We start from the raw sequence: 23,765 nt of genomic DNA on the forward strand, positions 1-23,765 counted from the left end.
CTTTGATTGCACCTTTGATCTCTTCAAGGTAGTCGAGGCATATGAACAACTCTGTCATACCAATGTGTCGAGCTCTTTGCTGTTGAGCTGCTACCTGGGCTGTTGTTTCACATGCCCTCGTCTTTTCATTTCCACAGGGCTCAGCAGCTCAGGAGCCTATTGTGCGTTCAGCCCGCTCCATGCTCGATAGCTCCACTTACCTTTTAGAAACGGCCCGCTCGCTGGTCCTCAACCCTAAAGATCCTCCCACATGGTCCATACTGGCCGGCCACTCCAGGACAGTCTCTGACTCCATCAAGAGTCTCATCACCTCCATCAGGTAGGTATTAATCCCACCTAATGCCACGTCTGTCCCTGCAGGATCATCCTGAGTCAACGTTTATAATGGTTTGCTCACAGTTAGAGGGGGAAAAAAAATGTGTCTGAAGCCAAAGGGCTTATCCTATGATATCTGCTCAGCTAAGCAATAAATTGCCACAGTTGTTAATACCTGTTGAGAGCCCCGCTGCCTTGTAATAGATGAGAGAACACTATAGAGCAGGGGTGAGATGATGAGCCGCGGTGGATCTGCAACACATTTTAGCAAAGGTAGTTCCTCACCCAGTCAGAAAAGTGGGAAAGTAGTATTTCTCAAAATGTCTAACTATTCCTCTTAATTAAAAAAAATATTCCGTTATCTGTCCTTTTAATTGTATTCTATATTTATTGCACAATAATGAATGTATTTTTCAACATTTCTGATGCTAGGGACAAGGCACCAGGACAGAGGGAGTGTGATTACTCCATTGATAACGTCAATAAGTGTATCCGGGACATTGAGCATGCTTCCCTAGCTGCAGTTGGGCAGACCTTGCCCTGCAGAGATGATATCTCCATGGAAGTGAGTTCAAGTGCCCCGTCAGCTCTATCTTGTCCGAGAGAAAGAACTTAATGGCATCTGTAGTCATTCTGCTGTGACTTATACTGTAATTCTCTGCCGTTGTAACTCACCAGGCACTTCAGGAGCAGCTAACGTCCTCTGTGCAGGAGATTGGGTATCTGATTGATCCCGTCTCCACAACGGCCCGAGGCGAAGCTGCCCAACTCGGACACAAGGTGCTGGTCTGACCATATATCCCTTCATCCCCTCTAGATTTAGAAAGAAAAACACAATCTGTCTGTTTTCTATCTTGTGATCCAACCCTTCCTCAGGCATCTCTCTACATCACTCGTTCTCACAGGTGACCCAGCTGGCAAGGTACTTCGATCCACTCATCGTGGCATCGGTGGGCCTGGCCTCTAAGCTGCTCGACCACCAGCAGCAGATGACCATCCTAGACCAGAGCAAGACCCTGTCTGAGTCTGCCCTGCAGATGCTCTATGCTGCCAAGGAAGGCGGGGGAAACCCAAAGGTACGAAGCAGTCCACAAAGCTGCAGTGTGTTTAGCCTACCATGATCACTATTTCAACGGTGACCTGAGATATTAAGCTACATATCAGCAGGTCAAGACAGTAATGTAGCCGTGTTTTTTCCAGGGTTTATCTTTTTTTAAGGGGATCATGAAAAACGTCTGCCTCAAGTATTACCGGTGTATAACGTGTGAACTTTATTACATTTTGAACTCGAAGTTTGAATTCATAGAAAATAGAATAAGTCTTTACAGCAGCAAGAGTCCCGCCTGTTGAATGTGTCCTCTGGTCAAACACTGCGTAGGGACACTCTGGAGCTGTTGTCAAGCTGATCAATTTCCTTCTGGCTAAACCAAGAGAGTGTCACAGAAACGTTAATTAGCCGACTGTGTCCCCAGGCGTCCCACACTCACGATGCCATCTCCGAGGCAGCCCAGCTGATGAAGGAGGCCGTCGACGACATCATGGTGACCATGAACGAGGCAGCCAGTGAAGGGGGCATGGTCGGGGGCATGGTGGAGTCCATCGCTGAGGCCATGGGCAGGGTGAGTAGTGATTGTGTTTTGATAGAAAATGCATGTCTGTGTCAAAACATCTCACGAGAGGTCTGCTCAGGTGGTTTTAAATGGATTTCAGGTTGACACTTATTCCCCATCTCATTTGTCTGAAGGCAAAATGAGCCTTCCCTGATAGAATAATTCCACAGTGAGTGCGTCGAGAGTGTGTCCTTGTCAGTGACTCTCATTAGTCCAGGAGATGACATGTTTTAAATCCACAGCCCACTGGTGATGTTAGCTGTCACTCACCCTGCTGGGGGACATGTCACTGTGCTGACGGCACAGTTAATAATTGACGATGATCTGCTCATGCTCTCACTTGTCTCAGATCTTATCCTTCATTTTTTTTATTGTTCTTCCTTTCTTTTTACCCTCAGCTTAAACATAACAGAGCATGCATCATTAAAACACCATCAGCATATATCTAAAGTGGAACCATTTTACAAGAATGCTAACGTAAAAAAGTTTGCTATGTTCTCACTAATGGCTTTTTAATTGTTAAGAAATTACACATCAATTAACATGTTGACCTGAGTCATTTTTTTAGGTGAAAAATACAATTGCTATCTGGTTGAAAACTGCATAATGGAGACACGGTTAATAAATCATATCTTGATCATTTCTGAACTGCAATTTCTTGCTACGTATGAGCCAACACGTACAATCGATAGATATCTTTACAACAGCTAATATTTGAGTATATATTGTCCCTTCAGGTTGAATGTTCGGGCTGTAGTTTGGTCTTTAGCCATTTTCCAAAAATGAGTAATTGCAAGGGACCCATTAGTAATACCTGCACGAAAATAAGAAGTCAATCTGCATTGGCAGGTGATCAACCAATACGATCCTTCACTTCATTATACGCTGACAACCTGGAACCAAAAGATAATACTAATCTACAAAGCGTTAATTATATAATACAGAATGCAGAATAATATCATACAGGAATCCACAGCTTCTTACAGAAGCTTTAAGACCATGCTAATTATGAACAATTAACAGAACAATCAATTCAAACCTCAAAACCCTTTACAGTGTGCTTTATTGTGAAGTGGTACCAAACTAAATCAAAAGTCTTACGTACAGTAAATTGGGGTGCCGAGTGTAAAAACACATAGGATAGCTGTGTGCTATGTGCTATAGATAGATAAGTACTAAAGGGCTGCTCGTCTTCACAGCTGGATGAAGGAACACCTCCTGAACCCGAGGGCTCCTTTGTGGACTACCAGACCACTATGGTGAAGTTCTCCAAAGCCATCGCTATCAATGCGCAGGAGATGGTAAGATATTCATGCCTGACTCTGTGTGTTTTCCATCATGTTTCCGATCTAAAATGACAATATGTGTCAGTAGGGCCACAGAAACATTAATCTGCCTCTGCTGATGATGTATGTCCTTTTCTGCCGCCAGATGACTAAGTCAATAACCTGTCCTGAAGAGCTTGGCGGCCTTGCCTCTCAGGTGACGGTGGACTATGGACAGCTCGCACACCAAGGACGCCTTGCTGCAGCCACTGCAGAGCCAGAGGAGGTGAGAAGCCACGCTCTCTGTCCTACGGAGTACGTGGGGGAAAATACATCCATAAGATTTAACACAGCAAGCCGTAAATCTTTTTGCAATTCAGCACCTGAAATGTCAGACTGAAATATCAGCTTTACTGCAGGTCTGCATTTTACACCAAAACGTGCTTTCAGGTGTATTCCTCACACACTGACCAGAGCAGATGTGTGCTGTTCTTTGAAATGACGGCCTTTCCTCAAGGCCGCTCCCGACTGGAAACAGAAATATACCCATCCTGCCCCCATTGCTCTCAGCACCCACATAGTATTTTCTTAAAGCTTTTCTGTTTAGTCAAGAGCACAAAAATGTGTGGAAACATTTCGCTAATACGCACGTAGCTCTTATCAATATCTTGTATATAACAGGCTGCTAGAAACCCTGCTGGTTACCATAGCGACATTGTGCCTCTACAAGTCTAAAAGCCTACAGTGATGCTCATCATCAACTACCACCCACCCGTGAATCTCAGTCTGTAAATTAAAGGTGTAGTGCCAGCATTCCCTCTCTGAGGGTGCTTGAAATCATTTTTCATCCACCCGCTGGAGTAAGAGACATGCCAGTTTAGGATTATGATCATGATTGTGCAGTACAGTGGCACGAATGAGAAGATGGACGCAGTGTAAGTCAATGCCCGGTTATGCGTTCAGGTTGGTTACCAGATAAAGACACGGGTGCACGAACTGGGCCACGGCTGTATCTACATGGTCCAGAAGGCTGGAGCCCTGCAGCTCAGCCCCACGGACAGCTTCTCCAAGAGGGAACTCATCGAGTGTGCCCGCGCGGTCACGGAGAAGGTAAGCTGGCACAGCATCTATAACTCATGCATAAGGAAGCTTGTTTATGTTTTTTTGTTTTTTTCCATTCATCTCTCAGTACAGTTGAATAAAGTGATAGAAAACATATAGGCGTGTGCTAACTTCAAGATTTAAGAATAAGCCGTTCAGGAGTGAATAAGTGACTACTATACTGTAAATGACAGGTATGCTTTGTCTTTTATTTTGTGTTCATTATTTGTTTTTAAGGCTTAGCTTTAGCCTTAATGTTGAAGTAGTATAGAGTCAGAGGAATATAGGGTGAATGTATGTTATTTTAGGTGGTAATAACTGGTGCTTTACTGTATTATTGTACCAGTCATGCGGGTCACAAGAGCATGCTCTCCTGATCACCCTCCCACTGTGCAGTTAATGACAATACTAATGTCTTCCGACTGTGACCCTGGAAGCAGCTAACCTTGCTGCTCACATGTTACGAAGAGGAAAAGCTGCTGGTTAATCATTAAAAATGTGCAAGGCATACAGAACCCAGTGTTTTTTTTACTCCTCTGAAAACCGCACGTTTGAAGAACCTCTCTGCATATCTAATGCTATGTTTGACATCTTCCAGGTGTCCTTGGTACTGTCTGCACTGCAGGCGGGGAACAAAGGCACCCAGGCCTGTATCACAGCAGCCAGCGCTGTTTCTGGCATCATCGCTGACCTGGACACCACCATCATGTTCGCCTCAGCTGGAACACTGAGCCCTGAGAACGAAGAGTCTTTTGCAGACCACAGGTGCAATGACCGTGACTGAGACATGTGTTCAATGAACACCTCTAATCAGCAAAAAAGATAAATGTTTGAATTTGTTTGAAAAAAAAGAAAGGTGTATATGATTCATAGGTTCCATGAGCACAGAGGAAATACATCTTAATATGTGTGACACCAGAGCTCCCTTTTTCTTTTGATGACTCACTTTGGTGCAGTTTGCCAGTAATACTCAATATTCAGATGCATTTCAAAGAATGGATGTAAATTAAAAACCCTCCTTGCTAAACACACATTCTGTTAGAAAACCAACAGCGTCCTTTCATATTGCTGCTTCTTGATTGTGTGACTTTGGAGCAGATTGTGACACAATGTGTCCCGCCCCTCAGGGAGAGCATCTTGAAGACGGCCAAGGCGCTGGTGGAGGACACCAAGCTGCTGGTTGCTGGAGCTGCGTCCAGCCAGGAGAAGCTGGCCCAGGCTGCCCAGTCCTCAGCCAAGACCATCACCCAGCTCACTGAGGTGGTTAAACTGGGAGCGACCAGCATGGGCTCTGAGGACCCCGAGACACAGGTGATGGAAATCGAAAACACATTTCCACTAAAGCGTGTCTAATACAACCACAGATGTTTCAGCCATATGTAGTCACAGCGGTACGCCTTTTTATTTCGAACAAAGCTCAGTTATTGCTTTTTAATTCAGCTGCACAGAGCTTCAACCATCTATTATAACCCATTATCATTGTACTTTTCTGTAATATTATTCGTCTACAATGAATGTCGTCTATCTTTCTGTACACCCAGCATTAGATTCTCTGTGTAATTGCAGATTCATCTGATACACATTGTGTCTCCTCTTTCCTCTGTGTGTATGCCTCTATCTCTGCCCTTCACTAAGTCTGAAGTATCATGACTACAGCAGGTGGGAGTGATAAGAGCTGCAGTGTTAAATCCTCTCCCCAGGGTGCTACTGATAAACCTATACTCTGACCATTGTGCCGTATTGATTCCAGCTCTATCTATCTCCTCAGGTGGTTCTGATAAACGCGGTGCGGGATGTGGCAAAGGCTCTGGCCGAACTCATCGGTGCCACTAAATGTGCCGCTGGCAAGCCAGCTGACGACCCGTCCATGTATCAGCTGAAGAGCGCCGCCAAGGTAACGGAATACACCGCTTTAGCGATCATACCTGCTTTAACTGCGTATTGATTTCCGCGCTGTAAGTCCACAATTTATCTTTCACCTCATGCTTCCTCACAGAGAGAGGATACTGCATGTAGATATATATTCCATGTTTTGATTGACGTATCTGGCAGCACAAATAAGGATTTTTCAAAAGAATGACATGACAGTCCTTATCAGGGTTTGGAAGGTATTCGCTTTTTCTGTCATATGTTTGTTTGTGGGACCACTAGACCCATCACTAAGATGTGCATTGTCCACAATTTATTTTTGTCACGTCAAGTTAGTTTTATTTATAGAGCTAAAAAACCCAAATTTGTCTCAGAGTGTTTTAGTCAATTATTAGACCCCATGCAAAATCTCAAAAAAGCAACACATGAAGGATTCCTCTTCCAGAACATACCGATATGGAACAGATGACGTATGCACGGTAAATAGACAGAGATGGCAGTACTAGAATTACAATATGGAGAAACAAAGTTACAATGTGAAAAAGTTAAATTATAATGTGAAGTACACAAAAAGTGTACTATAAAGCAAAGGCAGGATAATGTTAAGACGTTTAAGAGTTTCGGGCAAAGTGTACATTTAATGCCGCCAAGAGCTGGAAGAAACTGGACTATTCATACAGAAGAAGGGAGCGAGTTGCCATTTAACTCTTGATCGTCATGACCGCTGTCACACCTGCCATCTGCTGACAAATGAAAACTGCAGATCAGACCTTTTGCATGTGACCTTGGTGCAGCTGTGGTCACTTGAATAGAGAAGCAAAGATCAAAGTATGTAATCAGCGGACAGACCCTCAGATGCCTCTAAACCGAAGATTTGCTCGTCTTCTGCAAGCGTCCTCGTGGTATTTATTTATTGTTCTCACAACTATCATCCCAAGAACAGCATGTAACTCTAACTGTTGCATGGGGTTTCTTATGTTGTCTCATCTCAATGGAATTAGGGCCACCCATGGACCCGGTCATGTTGACAGATTGTTTCTGTTCCACCAACATATGGTGACCTCCAAATGGGACCCTCTCAAACTCCTGGTGATCATGTTGCTGGAATTCCTAACTTAATAATACACTCTTCGCTGAATGCAGCACTGACAGAACAGAATGTATCACCATGAAAAGAACTTGAATCTTTTCTTTTCCCATCCTAGGTGTCAGTCAATAAACTGCATTACAAGTAGTAAATCATACTCTTTTGATTTGAAATGCAACTTTCATTCTTTTGTTGAGCAGCTGACGTCTTTCATTTTCATGAGAATATCACCTTCGACACACGTAACCAATATCCACTGTATTGGAATCAGGAAAGGAGGCATAAAATATAATGTAATGTAACTCCACCTCCTGGTCTGACTGTGAGCCTCATCCTTTCTCCCTTTCTTTGACAGGTCATGGTGACCAACGTAACGTCTCTTTTAAAAACAGTGAAGGCCGTGGAGGATGAAGCGACTCGCGGGACGAGGGCACTGGAGGCCACTATCGAGTGCATCAAGCAGGAGCTGACGGTAAGCGCTCCGCACAGACCGAACCTCTTCTTGATTGTCTTTTTGAGAGTCGAGGGATGAGACACCGCTTCTTTGCCAAACTGTCTCACAAGAGGGTCAAGGGTATCTGTGTCTATTATTCTGGACATAACAGGGGAGCTATTTGTTCTTTTTCCTTTCTTATCTGTCCAGCTTCTTTCCTCCTCCTTCCCTCTCAGCCCCTGCAGGTTTCTCACAGCTCTAATCAGGGTCTGGGTAGCAGGCGCAGGCAAAGTGAGAAAGGAAGAAGATTTCAAGAGCTTGTTTTTTTGTAATTTGCTGCTAATCCTTATCGGAGGACCCCCGAGCCCGAGAGGAGGCTTTACCAAGAGCCGTATTCAACACAGTCTACCGAACTCCTAATCATACAGCACAAGACGTTCTGTCTGCCTCACGTGTCCACTTCCTAATTTCTTCTCTTAGAATATTCCCATCTATTTTAAAGCTACTACGGATAACTTTCATTTTGTGCTGATTTTGACGGTCCCTGCGGACAAAAGTGTTTGCGAGCACCGAAGTTCCTCTTACTTTACTGCAGCAGGGCCTAACAATCTGCACCGCTCAGTCCTGGTTCTGGTTCTGCCGTGCCTCCCTTTGCGCCAGCAGGCCAATACAGCCCGGGCCTCCTGCAGCATAGTGTCGGTGTCGGCTCCCGGCGTGGGACAGGCGGAGCAGCGAGGCAAAGCTCCGCCCCTGGCCGGAGGAGGAGCCGCTGCTGTCGGACGCGGAGCCCTCTGGAGCTCCGACTGCAGGTCCTGCTGGAGGCCGTCCTAGAGTCTAAGCAGAAGGAGTTTCTGGCAAACCTATGTGCCATTGCGGGGAATCGGACTTGATGATGAGAATTAATAATAACTGTATAGAAATAGCCAATATTCTTGCTGATGGTCATATCGAGGCACCAGTATTACATTGAGGCTCTTTCATAACCAGTTAAAAGTTCTTAAAGTAGTATCTTTAACATATGTGAGCCCCTGTCATGCCTACTATGTATCCAACTGCCTGTGTCTTTGGGTTCTCATCATGTCAGGTGTTCCAGTCCAAGGACGTCCCGGACAAGTGCACGACACCCGGGGAGTTCATCCGCATGACAAAGGGCATCACTATAGCAACGGCCAAGGCAGTGGCTGCAGGAAACTCTGCTCAGCAGGAGGATGTGATCGCCACGGCCAACCTGAGCCGAAAAGCCATCACCGACATGCTGACTTCCTGCAAGGTGCTAATCCACACCACTCTGCCAGAACAGGCCTCACACAGACATCGCCGGACATGTGAGCCCGGCCTGCTGGGAGCAGATGGGACATTAGAGTCTAGTCTACTTCATGCTGGTAGTGACTCAGTCATTTTTCAAAGAGTCGTCGGAGCTGCAGTCAGGATGTCCTCAGTGACTGCAGAGCACCTACAAGACAAAAACATTAAAAAAAATACAGAATTATAGGCTATGCTTTTGAAAATCAAAGTATTACAAATTAGTGAATGATTTATTTTTTTTCTGAGCCATGAATGTGGTTTGTGATTGGCGCTAGGTAATGTGCATATTCCAGACCTAACATAGATTGTTTTCACTTTTGTATCAGAACATTGAAATGCAATTTTTGCGTTCATCACACAATATTGTTTTCTCACCCTTCCAGCAAGCAGCTTGCCACCAAGAGGTGGGCGAGGAATTGAGGAGCAAGGCCCTGCAGTACGGCTCTGAGTGCACAGCCGAATACGTCAACCTCCTGGAGCAAGTCCTGCAGGTTAGACTCAGACAGTCTCGTGTCTCGTGAATAAAGGATGGCAGTGACTTGCACTTGTGCGTGTAAAACGTGTGTAGCAACAGTGTGGATGAGTGGATCCTGATATTTACTTTTACCAAGTTAGGATTCACAGGTCTTATCTGCAGGATTAAATCCTTTTAATATTTGAAAATGTATTCCTGGCTTCCTGCCAGTCATGCTGGCATTTACTGTAGCATCACTTCAACTGAAAGAAGAAGGCTGGTGATATTCTAATGTTTTTCTTATTGACAACAAATACCAAAACCAACAATAAATTGATCTTACAAACAAGAATTATCTGTGTAGCCAAAGCCTGATGTAGCGTATTCCTCTGTGCCACAGACCTCTATTAATAATACCCAGATCATGAGGGATATGTTTGTGTACGAGGGATCGATCCCACATTCCGTACACAGTCCTGGTGCTGTAAAAACAAGACAAGACTGAAAAAGCCCCAAACAAATGCAATACTCGGCCCTTTATAAAAACTAAAATATATATTGTTGTCCTGTTTTTAAAAGGGTGAAGTTTCTGTGGGAAAAAAATTGGTTTGGTGTTGAGTGTCAGTCAGGGGAGGGCATACAAATCAGCAAAACCTTTTTTCATAATAACACTCCCCATGCGTTATGTTAAGACGAGTGTGTTGAGATGTAAAACATGTTCATCAAGGTATTAATTAACTTAATTAACTATCTCATATAATTAGTTCGGAGGACATCGTGTTGATTCTGGCAGGACATTAGCCACGAAAAAGTAACTTGTGTTATAATATGTGGTTGAATATAAAGAGTGGGCTGTCGCTATATTCAAGTTAATTATTCGTGTTGCCACGTAGTTTTTTACATAAATTGCCGAAAAGTCACAGAACAGATATACTGTAAATGCTGTTTTGTCAGCGATCCGCGTGAATGTTTATCATCTTTGCACTGTCGCTCGCTTCCACACTACATTTACTCTTGCCTCTTGTTCCTGTGTTGGCGGGCTTTTGTATTCTCAGGTGCTGCACAGGCCCATACCCGAGCAGAAGCAGCAGCTGGCCTTCCACTCCAAGCATGTGGCAGCGTGTGTGACAGAGCTCGTCCAGACAGCTGAGGCCATGAAAGGTGAGGCCACACGCACCGTCGCACGCTCTTACACGATGCACGCAAACAAAAAGTCACCTTTAGAACCTTTAGTTTCTGGTGACCTCATTCTGACTGATTTAAATGGACCATTGGACACATGACATCTTTGTATATTTAGTATTCCAAACGCTTATGGTACCTTATAAAACAGAATGATGTTATTTTATTAGGAGGCAGAATTTTACAGAAGCGTGTGTGCTGTCCAAAAATAGTTGGCAGCTGATTTCGATTTTAAATTGAGACATTATAGCCACCGCCGTGTAAGACTAGGAAAAGCTGTAATTGGAAAATACAGTTTGAAGCGAGAGGATTTCCATGAGGAAGCAAGTCAATTTCATAAAATGCAAAACGAAACCAAAAAACATGACAGGATTGTGGAGATGTTAGAGATTAGTCAAAGGAGGCCTAATCCTCTTGTGCATGAATAATGTCACGGTGTTGTTGAGTTAAACCACAAAACGTGTCTGCGTCTGTAATAAAGAGGTCATGAAAATGACTTCAGTATATTGAAATGGCAGCGTCGAGTGACGGCCGTGGAAATGAAGCTCTGTAGATCGTTATGACGCAGAGTGTTTCCTATAGAAGCTGCACTGCTGCCTCTGACAGCAGTAATAGATTGTGTTTGGATGAGAATTCGATTTCAGCGTATAGCCTGGGACCCAGCGCGGCTATCCACTTTACCGCTCTAATGTCCCATGTGCTCTTTCCCTCTCTCGCCCCCCTCTCTTCCATTGCTGCCTCAGATGGAGGTAAGTGGGATGTGGTGTGTTTTGTTCCTCCAGATCACCTTTCATGGAGTCAGATGGGGGGTAGCGGAATAGATGGCTTGGGGGTGGGGGTGCAGAACAGATTTCCCCAGAGCTCAACATAATCTATGAAAACATCGTTCCATCTGCTTTACCGAGCTGTTCCCAAACAGCTCCGTTTTATGGGCACTTAAAAAACAATAAAAAGACAATGATCCATCAAATGTGCATTTCTTCTCACTTTTAGTTTGTCTTGTTTAACTTTGAGGCATTACTGTCACAATGCAAACAATTCTTTGGCGTGAATAGAGCTCATTTTCTGCAGCTGAAGTAGGGGGAGATTTAGCATCTCTGTGAGGCCTGGATTGTGTGAATGAGTTGTTATTGAAGAATGATTTTTGACCTCTTGTGACATGAAATCAACAGAATGATTGGGCCTCATGCAAGACAAGCACAAGCACTTGTACAAACAGATTTATTCTGAAGTGGCTTGTATGAGTAATTTAGGAGAACTCGCCGCATTCACCAATTTTGTCGTATTTTGGGAATTCCTCTTCGATATGAGCACAATTTACAAGTGGTGTAGACCTGTCGTAAGAGTCATGTGCAGCTTAGGCAAGTCAAAGTTTGTCACTAATGGATTGTATATTTCATTACTTAATATTTTTAATTACTATATATAGAGATTACATTTCATATATATATCAATATATTCAATATGTTGACATCATCCTGTTTGACTTATCGGCTAATATTCTAAATGTATTCATGTAGCCTAACAATATCACTAATAATTTGAATTGGCTTTTGATATTGTATAACATTACAATATCAACATGAAAATCTTAAATTATTGTACCCGCTCTGGTTGCAGGAAGTGACGTTAGGAGCCTTTTCTGAATATGACGTTGCACACAAATAAAATTGAATATAAGAATATTTTTGCCTGAGGTCCTTGGTACTTGTGTGTATTTATATGAAAACCAACGTCTTGGTACGTGTCAACCCCTCTCAGGCTCAGAGTGTGTGGACCCCGAGGACTCCACTGTCATCGCTGAGACTGAGCTCCTTGGAGCAGCAGCGTCCATTGAAGCTGCAGCCAAGAAACTAGAGCAGCTGAAACCCAGAGCCAAGCCCAAGGTATAAGTGCCCCTCTCAACCCGTCCCACCCTCAGAACCCACGCGCAGCTTTTTTCCATTAATCAGCAGGGAGTCGATGTGGGCCAGAGGTAGGAAAAGGTGACACTGACTTTGAAGTGGAGTCATTATTTGCAGTGACTGAGGAGCTATCTCGATGTCGTTAAAGGAGAAAGAAATGTTTCTTCCTCACACGTACCATGTTGACTCAGACAGCTGGTCTGGTGAGCTAACATATCAACCCCGGAAAACTTTCTTCAAAAGGCACTTCTGGACATTATTTTGAGTTGTGTTGCCAGGAGACTCAATTATGGGTCCTCAAGCTTATGTTGGAGAGTTCAAATGTGTGAAGAACTGTTGTGACCCTTTCCGAAAGAGAGGGCCTCCGTCTTATTGAACGTATTTCCTTTATTTTGTTGCAGTGTTCCTAATTTCTAAACTAAACTGAGGGAGGCTTTTTTCTGAGCCTGTTATTCGTCCCCCTGGGAGTTGGTGGCGATGGTGCCCTTGGAAAGTGATATTTGTTTTATGTTGGTGTGTATGTAATACAGGGTCGTGTTTGCGGTGTGTGGTATTGCATGATTGTGTTGTTTGTTTATCTGTCTCTGGAGACTGGATAGTTGGATCCCATTGTTCTTCCTCCTGTGCCTGTAGTGTTTTCCTCCTTTTCTACACCTCTTCCTACACACAGAGTGAGTATCAGTTCACCCCTCTGCACATATAATATATATTGAAGCATATTTAGGCTACCCCTCTTTTAATAAAGCCCATATAATGCTCTGTCTCATACTATGATTCCACAGCTACAGACTGCATTCACGAGGACCTTTGTGTTTATGAAAAGGGATGAGTGAGTTAAAAGCTTTACCTCTTTTTAGTTTGTCAGTGTCTCCCTCTAGTGATCGAACAGGAAAGAAGCTTTACAATACAGCATTTAAGAGCAGAGGACCACTGGATTCTACTACATGTATTCCCTCTTGTGAGGACAGTTCAATTGTTTTACAATATAGTCAGAAGCTGGATAAAATATTTGTTTTCATATGCTGTGCACACATTATTGCTCAGAGGGATTCCTGCCTTAAAGCTCATTCAAGTAGTCCACAAAGTAGTCTGAAACCATTTCATAGGAAATTATGATCATGTTCTTCCTTTAGTTTCTTTTTTCTTTCGAGACAGAGCTAACAAATATCACAATTCATCCCTCTAAGGTCTGTAAACTAGCCCCTTAGATTGAGTTGTAATTTGTCTGAAACAGCTTGGATTCTCCTCCTTCCTCCTCTTCACTCCCTCTCCTCTGTGCTCCTGTGTCCCTCTCACACTTTAAGAAAAGGAGGACTCCGATGCTCCCAGCATGCTCCCTTGTCCCGCCTCCCCATCCCTCTCTGAGCCGTTGTATACCTGGAAGCCTTCTCTGCAGGGCTCTGTCTGATATGTTTGATATATTAGGTTGTTATTCAGTCCAACTATATATCAAACATATTCCTACAGTGTCCCGCCCTGTCTCCAGCCACGTGTGCCTTATGTGTTTATGGAGGTGTTTATGCGAGCTGTCTCTGAACTGATGCACTATGGGATCGTCATAATGGTGTTTAGTTCAGGTTTGGGAAATGGGACTTCATGTTCGATTGTGCTGATTGGGAAAGATTAGGTTGAACATTTAGGCAGTAGCTACCATGGAGGACACTGAGGTCATGCACTCAGTATTTTGTGAGTTTTACGAAGCTGGAATGGGCAAAATACTACAATAAAAAAGAAATGTTATACTAGATGGATAGGCTACTTTAAATATTCTCTGTATGCAAATTCTACTTCTTTTTAGGCTAATAAAAAATCAGTATGTGAATCAATATTCCCCCCACCGGAAGTTTATTCCTGGCAGTGTAGAAAAGGTTTTGAAACAGAAGTTAGACCATCATGTTGGGGAGTAAAATGTAGAGTGGAGTTTGTCATTAACTGTTCGTTAATGACAAACTTCACGTACTATAAAAACATTGTTTTTTGTGATCATGACTCGTGATTTTAGAATTGATAAAATCCTGGTCACGACCCTGGTTAACACAGTGATAATAATATATTATTATTGTAGCATACTGTAGTTGTAAGTCTAAATTAATATGTGTTTTTTTCTTTCAGCAGGCTGATGAGACGCTGGATTTTGAGGAGCAGATATTAGAAGCAGCAAAGTCCATCGCTGCAGCGACTAGCGCTCTTGTTAAATCTGCATCAGCAGCTCAGAGAGAACTGGTGGCACAAGGCAAGGTCAGTCAACACACATACTCAGACGCTCAACAACATCCTACACATTGCTCATTAATTCAACAAGATACACAATATCTCTCTTACCCAATGTCAACCTCAGGTGGGATCCAATCTAGCAAATGCAGTGGATGACGGTCAGTGGTCACAGGGTCTCATATCAGCTGTAAGTTCCCCGAAACACATTTTCAAATCACTGTATACATTTGTGTAATGTGACCCTATTTAAACCAAAAAGCCTTTGTTGCTTGCCGTAGGCGCGTATGGTAGCCACAGCCACCAGTAGCCTGTGTGAGTCAGCGAACGCCTCAGTGCAGGGCCACGCCAGCGAGGAGAAGCTCATCTCTTCAGCCAAACAGGTTGCAGCCTCCACGGCTCAGCTGCTGGTGGCCTGCAAGGTGAAGGCTGACCAGGATTCTGAAGCCATGAAGAGACTACAGGTAACACTGGAACACCAGCCTGAACTTGTCCGTGGAATTTGCATACAGATGCATGTTTTGTTTTGTTACGTGCTAACTTTGAGATTATCTGTTTGAAGGCTGCCGGCAACGCAGTGAAGCGAGCTTCAGACAACCTGGTGAAGGCGGCTCAGAAAGCAGCATTTGATAAGACTGAAGTTGACAGCGTGGTGGTGAAGACCAAATTCGTTGGGGGCATAGCTCAGGTAAGACACAGTCTGTAAAAATGTTGCGGTATGTGAGACCTGGAAGAGAAATCATTCCTGTTGTGCGGTTTGCCCTTTTCGCTGTGTGTTTGAACCTCTCGCTGATGTGCCTTTTTTTCTGGAATCGTGAAACCATCAGCTTCATTTCAAAGCAGTTTACCAGACACCCACACCTGCAAAGCATCATATCTCTTGAAAACTGGCTTCCGTTTTATCTCTGCAAATGAATTGAAAGTAACTCCGGGGTGCCCCAGGAAGCTATACCTGTCATCTTGATTGATTGAGTTCCTGTTTCAGTTGGTGGTGCAGCCCAGCTGGGCATCAGTAAGGCTCACTCTCATTGATTTCTGCTTTGGTATTTAACTACTTTAGACTGAGTCTGACCAATTCCTGTTAGTTTTTCTTTTTTTTTCTAAATGGCCCAAATGATAAGGAGTCATAAGCTTTATTATTGGCTGTCCCTTTCTCATAATGTTGATATCTCAGGAATGCCTGGAGGGAATTTGGCACAAACATCCACTTGGACTCAAAGTTGAACTGATAAGAATTTGATGGTCAATGGTCACCGTGACCTCACAAAACATATTTTTGGCCACAACCACATGCCAATTTCACATCGATGTCCAATAGGATAAGATGATGACAAATAAAGTGATGTCATTTTGGATTTAACTGGTTGGCGGAGACATTTTTAGGACGTTTTATTTGTTTATTTATTTGTGTCACTATAAGAGGCTGTATTCAATGGGTTGTGTTTGGAGTTCACATCTGTACATCTGTACCGTTGAGTTTCCATATCAAGCCATCCACAGGAATGGGATTACGTTGAGTAGAAGGCACATTTTCCTGTCAGCTGTTCCCGTCCTCTTCAGATCATTGCGGCTCAAGAGGAGATGCTGAGGAAGGAGCGAGAGCTGGAGGAAGCCCGGAAAAAGCTGGCTCAGATCCGACAGCAGCAGTACAAGTTCCTACCCAGCGAGCTGAGGGAGGATGAGGGCTGATTGACAGCCGGGGTGTGAGCCGCGCTGATGACACCCTCTTGTCATGGGGAGACGTTGCCGATGTACGATTGGCTGAGGAATATACAGCACTTGAAACAGGCCTGTTTGGTGAGAAAAACAAGTGCCTGTGCTCTGTCGTGTATTTGTGTGCTTGTGTGTGTGGTGTGTATGTATGTATGTATTTGTTAGTGAACGGCATTGGCATTCAGAGTTCAACATGGACAAGGTTGTTACAGTTGTCACTATAAGCAAGTGGAGGCAGTATGATAAAGTTGTACGACAAACGTATCATTGCTTTGCGAGTGTGACTGCATCATGAGCATTATCGACTCTTACAATCGCCAATCGAAGATGTTGCGAATGCAGAAATCCTCTATGATCACTGAATGTCCCATCATTGTTGAAGGTTTAGAGCAAATATAAGTGAGCTGATTCTGGCAGAAGAAACCTAAAGGGTCCATAGCTTGTATTGTAAATGTAAAAACCTCAAAGGCAGGGAGGGGGATGCCTCTTTTCACCACTGGCTTGCATGCACCATCATGTCTATACATTTCAATGAAGCTACGAACCAATAGAGTAGTATTTCTTGGAGCGGGACTTCTATTTTACTAATAACAATGTGAATTTGGGGTTTGCTGATAAAGTAGCATATCTTTAGAAATAAAATAATTCAGATTTAAGCTATGCTGGCCAGCTTGATGCCAAACAATGAGGGTTTCTGATTGGAGTCAATCAACAATTACAGACCACTGGCCAACACGAGCTATAAAGATATTTATTCTTGGCAGATTTTTTTCTTAAAGAGCAGACGGGTGTTATTTTGAGAATCTGGATTATATGTGACCAAATATGTCACGCTGCTTGAACATCTCGTCACTTCATGTAACCCCGTCGGCTCTTCCCTCACACATACAGAGCTGCGTAAGGAATATGTGTTTACATTACTTGTCATGTTTGTTCTCTCTTGTCTTCATGTTTTAATTCCTCTCATATTGACACTGGCCAGATTTTGTTTCGGGCACCCACTGTACTGTACACACAGAGTTATTCTCCACCAGTCACCGCCCTGTAATGGTAAAGGCATTTTCACTCTAGACCGACTGTCTACACAGCGGTACATTACACTGAATATCCTGGCGTGATAATAATGAGAGTCTGCGCTGTTATTGGTTGGAAGATTGTTTATGTGCAATGATATTTGGCTTCGGGCTCTTGGATGAAGCGAGCATACATGATGCACTGCAGTTGCTCATAAACATACGCACTGAAGACGGCGATTTAAAGCTTCCATTATTTTAGAAGTAGGACATTCTTCTTGCAAACTAGAGGAAAATAGCTTCAAGCTCTGATTGAGGAAACGTATTAAATACTTCTTTTCTCTTTACTATATTGATTTAGAATATCTTGGAAATTTGAAGCAGTTCATCTCCTCAGTCTGTCCATGCCAGTGTCTGGACTGCATTGTGTACTAGTGCCTTACTTGAGTCTGCCCTGCGAGCAGCTGAAGACCAGGCTGAGTGGGAGCCTGAGCCTTGTCCTCTCTGGATCAGAACCATTATGCCAGTCTAATCCCCATCGGGGTCTTAAACGGTCAATTAGTCCTTTGCCATACAATACAATGCCTTGGCTGGTGGCCTACTTGCCTACAATTTTAAAATGCTGATAGAAAAGGACATTCGTGGATACCTTAGGATTTAGAGAGCGTGTTGGGAGACTAACACTAGACTGCATTCCATGAGCATGTGGCAATTTGTGTTTGAAGTCAAGAAATTGTTGAAATCATTATGCCAAGTCTCTCTTAAATGTTGGACTTAATAACTTCCTTGTTTCATTGTCTAACCACTATAAAAAAAAAAATCTGTAAATGTAAGAATTACCCTGAAATATATTGTCTGACTGATTTGTCCGAGTATAAACGGAAATTAGAAAAAGTGACTAGCTCTGTTATGAATAGGTGTTGTGCTTTCTTTAACAGACTGCATTAGTTGTATCATTTGATGCTGTATGTATAATATTTATCTGGTCACAAAAGTATTTTTTGTATTCACCAAAAATAAAGAGTTTCAAACAACCAGCGTCATGAAGATTATTTTGTCCTCTTTCCCATCAAGGTATGTGTTTGAGAAAGAAAGAAAAAAGATATCTTACTGCATTCTTTCCAGCAGGTGTCAGCATTATCCTTCACAGATCAGTCGGAGGGCTCAGTGGACGTTTGGAGAAATATGTTCGAGTGGAAGGATTGGCAATGTTAGCCAGACCAAATATGGACATAGTGGATGTGCTTTTTTTTTTTCCTCCTGGTTCACAAACCAGACCTGGAAGTATGCAGTGATTCCCATTTCGATGTTTTGGTCATGAATGAGAGTCCACATCCATTTTGCACTCTGGTTTTCAGTTAAACAGCTGAAACCTCAGGGCTGTTTAGAAGTAGCCTCATGTTGACATGTTGTTGATCTGCTACTGGCGATAACTCAGACTTGTACCGAGTCTTTGCGTTTTTCCCTCAGCTAATACAAACTGAATTCACTCTGAAGCTGATCCTCTTTCTGCGTCAGCAGCAAATGATGGCATAGTGTGTAAAGGATGGTTAAAGATGGCCACTAACACACTGTGTTGTCCTAATGAACACCATATTTGGTTGTTTGAGTGTTTTGGTCTCATGTAAGGCCAGGCCACACAGTGGAGAGGGGAAACTGAAGCCATGTGTTTCACTGGGAGTGCCCATCTACTGCTCACCCTCTCTCCCTTCAGTCCTAAAGACCAGGAGGATGTTTTTAAGTTTGCCTTTTATGTGGAGCTATCAAAACCTCAATAGATGAATGATGTAAAGCAGAGACTAGTCGAGTTCATCCTCTTATTGTCCTGAACTTCATGATTTCAGCCTGATTAGTAAACCACTGTTATACCTATGTTATAATCACATTTTAAATAAATATCCTACATTTATAGTCCTGTCCTGAAAACTGTCCATTTGGCAGATGAAGCACCATGCTCAGCATGACGGTTGAAATGAAAATAAAGAACAGGGTGTCTCAATATCTTCACCTATATCTGTTTCCCAAGCTCTCTCTTTGATTTTCTATTGGTTGCCATTAACAAGACTTCCTGTCACATGTCATTTTCCTGCGCATGGAAGAAGGTGTGGACTCCAGATGCACTTTGTTGGCTCTAGGTTTGATGCCGGGCACCGTGGCAGATATAATTAACTTCCTCAACTCCACAGACCAAACGTCTGGTCTATTGTTATAAAGTCATGTTGTATGGAGCGCGTTTCAAACCTCCAGAGCTTTGTCAACATTCCAACTTTTGCGAAGATGCCAGAAATGTTGAGCTGAATTACAGGGAATCGTGCACGAGACATCTTGAATTTTCTGTTTGAAATAATGGTGCAGAAATTCAAAATTAGAAAATTGTTCAATGAAGCACTGGAGCCTGAGAACGATTTGAAAGTCTTACCACACAAACAGTTGTCCTTAGCAGCAACAGTGTACATCTTTGGCAGCCTTCATGTCTTATATGTGTTGTGTTGGAAGGTGTGTTTGTGTTTTGCGGCACTGTGACTTGTGTCATTCCTAATCCCCACAAACTGGCAGCCACTTAGTTTCAGGCTTTGTTCCGCGCTCAAGCGCTCAGAAATGAAGCCATGTTAACCCATGGCTAAACCAAATGACACTGGGTCAACTCTCCTCTTTCATCGTTTCAGCACTAAGCGACGGTATGTTAAATTAGTCGTGGCAGAGCAAATGCACTTGGCTTTATATGGCTTTCTTCAATCTATATGTTTATATATTTACCAGTGTGAATAAAAGGAAAGTTACTGTAGGTTCGGAAGTGATACTGTGCAGGAATGGAGCCACAGCTTGGTGAAACTGAGAGTTGTCACACTGAGAAGCTATGTAGCCAGTTATGGCAGTTAAGCCTTGAAATGTTAGTGTTTATCAGTTTCTTAATTTGGGATTTATTTCTACGCTTATATTACCAGACTAAACAATTGTAAACTCTTGTGTTTTTTGTTTGGAACCCAGTTCTGGTAGGGCTAAAATTTAAAAACAGGTTTCGAGGGTATCGTGGTCTTTTACTGCATGGAAACAGTCTCTCCCCTAAGCCGGTTTTCTCCACTTGTAGAGAAAAGAATGAAAGAGGAAGTGAGGTTTTGAAAAAATGCACATTGGGAAAGGCTTTAGGTTTTGGGCTGGGCCATTTGACCAAAGCATGCTGCTGAAACTTTCATTTGTATCTCAATCTCACAGTGACTTACTTTCTCACGTTTTTGTCTGATCAAAACATGAGTGAATAGAAAGGGTATCGGTGTAAACTTTGGTCTATGTGATGTTCTCATCCCTATTTCAAGCACGCCTGCTCTTCAAGGTTTATCTGAACGTTTACAGGAGTAAAGGAAGGGGTCTAGCGGTGTGCATGTCAAGCCAAGAAACTTACAGCTTGCCCAAGCTGATAAAACAGTGGAAACCAGCATTGTTCATCGGTAAATAGCTGTAATTAATGTTTGGCTTTGGTCCATTTTGTCAGGGAGTTTCACATAGTTCAGACCCAAAGATACTATGCCAGAGAAGTATAGACGCCACTTAACAAACCGCAGAGGAAAGTACTAAAAATCTTTTACCCTGCAGTCTTATTCTTGTTGTTTATGTTAATGCAGATGATGGCTTTTATGACTGAACCAACTGTTGTGTCCGTCTTTCTCCATGTTTCCTTCAATAAGACTCTCTGAGGCACTTCATGTTTCAGAGATGCAGCCTGTGTATGTGTACGTGTACCGTATGGACTTTGTGAAAGCATATTTGCACTGGGCAAATAAATGCTCTGAAAAGGAATATGGCAGTGACTTTGTTTTAAGGTCATTGTGTAAAAAAGATGCCTGTGGTCTACTCGTATTCACATACCACCCCTCTGCTGCTCTGAGAAGCAGGGCTTCCTAACATAAACCTGGAGGACAGCAGCTGATGGATGTAAGAGAGACATTTACTCGGGTCTGGAGCACATGACTATTTTAGGTCATCAGCATGTTTCTCCCAACGTATTGGCTCCATTTCTTATCCACTGTACACCTTTTGATTTTATGAGAACAGTGAACTGTCTTTAGAGATGACCTCAGTGCCTTTCTAACTTGGTACATGGCAATTTGTATTATGTGCTGTGATTTCACAGAGTTAAAAGCCAAGAGGTTACTGTAATATTGCCCTAAATTGTTGATTTGGCTGTTTCAAATTTCCTATCTGACAGTGACAGATATTATGGAAGTCTCCTGAGACCAACTGGGGTAAATTAGATAAGATGGAAACCATGCTTTCTATGTAACACGACAAACAGGGTTGGTTCACATACTGCTACTGCTCAGCCAAATGTTAAAGAAGTGAGAGTTTGAGTGTCAAATTGCAGGAAGTGTCCCACATTCCTTCATGTAATGCTGAAGCAGACACAATTCACCCATTTCCATGAGCTAACAGGTGAGTGGCGCTTTCATGTGAAGTATGTGAATTAGGCGCAGTCACATTCAGAGTGTCCATCCACTGCTGAGTGACAGCATTCGCTGTCCATTTCTCCCATGACGGCACAGCAGTTCCTTTAGCCTTCGTGTAAGGAGGGCAGTATTTCTCAGTCAGCAGGGCTATGTTGGGTCACAGCTGAGACTCGAACCCCGGGTGCTAATTTTGGACGACTCCACAAGTAACATCAGGAATATCCATTCAACTTTTGTGTGACTCCAACACCCGCTCTTCCAAAGTCAGAGTTTTCCCAGTGATTTACAGTGATTTTTCCTGGTGTCTTGGTCTTATTAAACAGTGTGAGAATGAGCCGTGGAACAGGGGAACCGTCGGCCTCAGACTGTGCTGCCGACTGGAACTGATCTGCGGTGTTCCTGGGATTTAAGCTGCCTAGAGTGAAATGTAACACTCGTCCCTCCAAACCCTCCATCTCAATGAGGAAACTTTGCTCCACACTCGTTAGATGACAGGCTACGTTTCTGCAGAGAAAGAAGTCCTTGGCTCCTTTTCTTTCTCTCAATCCTGCGGCCTCCCCGCCCTGTGTTAAAGCTGAATAAACAGTCACTCCACTTAGTGCTCAGCAGATTTTTCTCCACACTGATGCCAGTTTTTCTAAGAAAGGATTTGGTGTGGAGACTGCAGATGATTCGTCAGTGGGACTTTATCCATACTATTATGTCTTACAGGGGCAGTTTGCCGGTCTGCTCAGCCAGAGTCTCAGCTGATTACCTCCGAGTGACCGAAAAACCTTCTTCACTGTCTGGTGGAGAGTACATGTACATTTACTAAAGTACAGTTAAGAATCATTTTGAGGTACTCTACATTCGATTTTTTATTCATTTTATGCTCCTTATACTCCCCTATAGCTTCATTTCAGATACCTACAGCTGTAGTTACCAGTTATTTTTCATATTAAGATTTGACATACAAAACAAATGATATTCAATACAATGCATTGCGCAACCATTTTAGTTGTTGACCCTTTACAAAAAAAATCAATTTTTCACATTTCAAACAGTTCCACCAAAGACTTTTCAGATGGTTTTATTTAAAAGGATTGGAGAAAAGTCCAATCAATGAATACAATTTTGTGTTCTTTTATTGGATTGATTGTATCAGGACCCCTCACATTTTTGTTGTGGCCCTAAAGAGGAGGCTCGACTTCCTGCCTGAAAAACCACTTATGTTGAAGCTAGTACAACCAGCTATTTCACAAAATTATTGATAATATTTCAGTTACAGGGTTGATGTATACTTTTACTTTTAATACTTTAAGTTAATTTTGCTGATACTACGTCTGTACTTTTACTCATAGGATCTTAAATTCAGGACTATTTTTTATGTTCATGATTTGGTATGTTAACTCTCTAAATTATCTGAAAACGTCTTTCTCCTCCGGTCTTTCTCAATCTTTTGATGGGAGAGATGTGTTCTTTAAGCAGACTCGTAGCATAATTACTCTCTTATCGTACTGTATATTGTTATCTCTGACCCAGAGGCCTTGGATGTTGGGGCAGGAATTAACCAGACCACACCCGATGGATGTCTATTTGTCTATTTATTCTCATGTCCCTGCACTCCGACAGTTGTTTCTTCAACCCTTGTGTGGTGAGTCTAAACCTGACTGGAAAATGCTCACGCCATTAAATCAAACGTGGGGCTGCAGAAAGGCTTTGGTGTAAGAATGCAGGTGCCGCACAGCTCTGGGTTCCTGTGGCATTCCTCGCTGCAGAGAGACCACTGTGACCCAGTCGTAGTGAACGTAGGCCGCAAGCTTTCAAACAGCCACTCAAAACCGCACTGGAATGTCTCATCACCATAGATTCTCACACACGC

The 23,765-nt window shown here is 43.0% G+C and overlaps 1 protein-coding gene across 1 annotated transcript in view; it reads left to right on the plus strand.

Annotated features, from left to right (window-relative positions):
- The window catches only part of tln2b (talin 2b), a 43,586-nt gene extending 25,118 nt beyond the window's left edge, over window positions 1-18,468 (plus strand). Inside the window, exons 36-56 of the mRNA XM_079271120.1 lie at window positions 138-319; window positions 748-880; window positions 994-1,095; window positions 1,221-1,391; window positions 1,788-1,934; window positions 3,125-3,226; window positions 3,357-3,476; window positions 4,154-4,300; window positions 4,890-5,056; window positions 5,419-5,602; window positions 6,060-6,185; window positions 7,603-7,719; window positions 8,765-8,950; window positions 9,369-9,476; window positions 10,495-10,600; window positions 12,383-12,507; window positions 14,638-14,763; window positions 14,864-14,926; window positions 15,018-15,200; window positions 15,299-15,424; window positions 16,297-18,468. Of these exons, the coding sequence (XP_079127246.1) occupies window positions 138-319; window positions 748-880; window positions 994-1,095; window positions 1,221-1,391; window positions 1,788-1,934; window positions 3,125-3,226; window positions 3,357-3,476; window positions 4,154-4,300; window positions 4,890-5,056; window positions 5,419-5,602; window positions 6,060-6,185; window positions 7,603-7,719; window positions 8,765-8,950; window positions 9,369-9,476; window positions 10,495-10,600; window positions 12,383-12,507; window positions 14,638-14,763; window positions 14,864-14,926; window positions 15,018-15,200; window positions 15,299-15,424; window positions 16,297-16,425 (2,850 nt within the window). The 3' untranslated portion in view covers window positions 16,426-18,468. The remainder of the gene's footprint in view (window positions 1-137; window positions 320-747; window positions 881-993; window positions 1,096-1,220; window positions 1,392-1,787; window positions 1,935-3,124; window positions 3,227-3,356; window positions 3,477-4,153; window positions 4,301-4,889; window positions 5,057-5,418; window positions 5,603-6,059; window positions 6,186-7,602; window positions 7,720-8,764; window positions 8,951-9,368; window positions 9,477-10,494; window positions 10,601-12,382; window positions 12,508-14,637; window positions 14,764-14,863; window positions 14,927-15,017; window positions 15,201-15,298; window positions 15,425-16,296) is intronic.
- The last annotated feature ends 5,297 nt before the right edge of the window (window positions 18,469-23,765 follow it).

This window comes from Melanostigma gelatinosum, assembly GCF_949748355.1.
Source record: "Melanostigma gelatinosum genome assembly, chromosome: 1".
Taxonomy (NCBI): Eukaryota; Metazoa; Chordata; class Actinopteri; order Perciformes; family Zoarcidae; genus Melanostigma; species Melanostigma gelatinosum.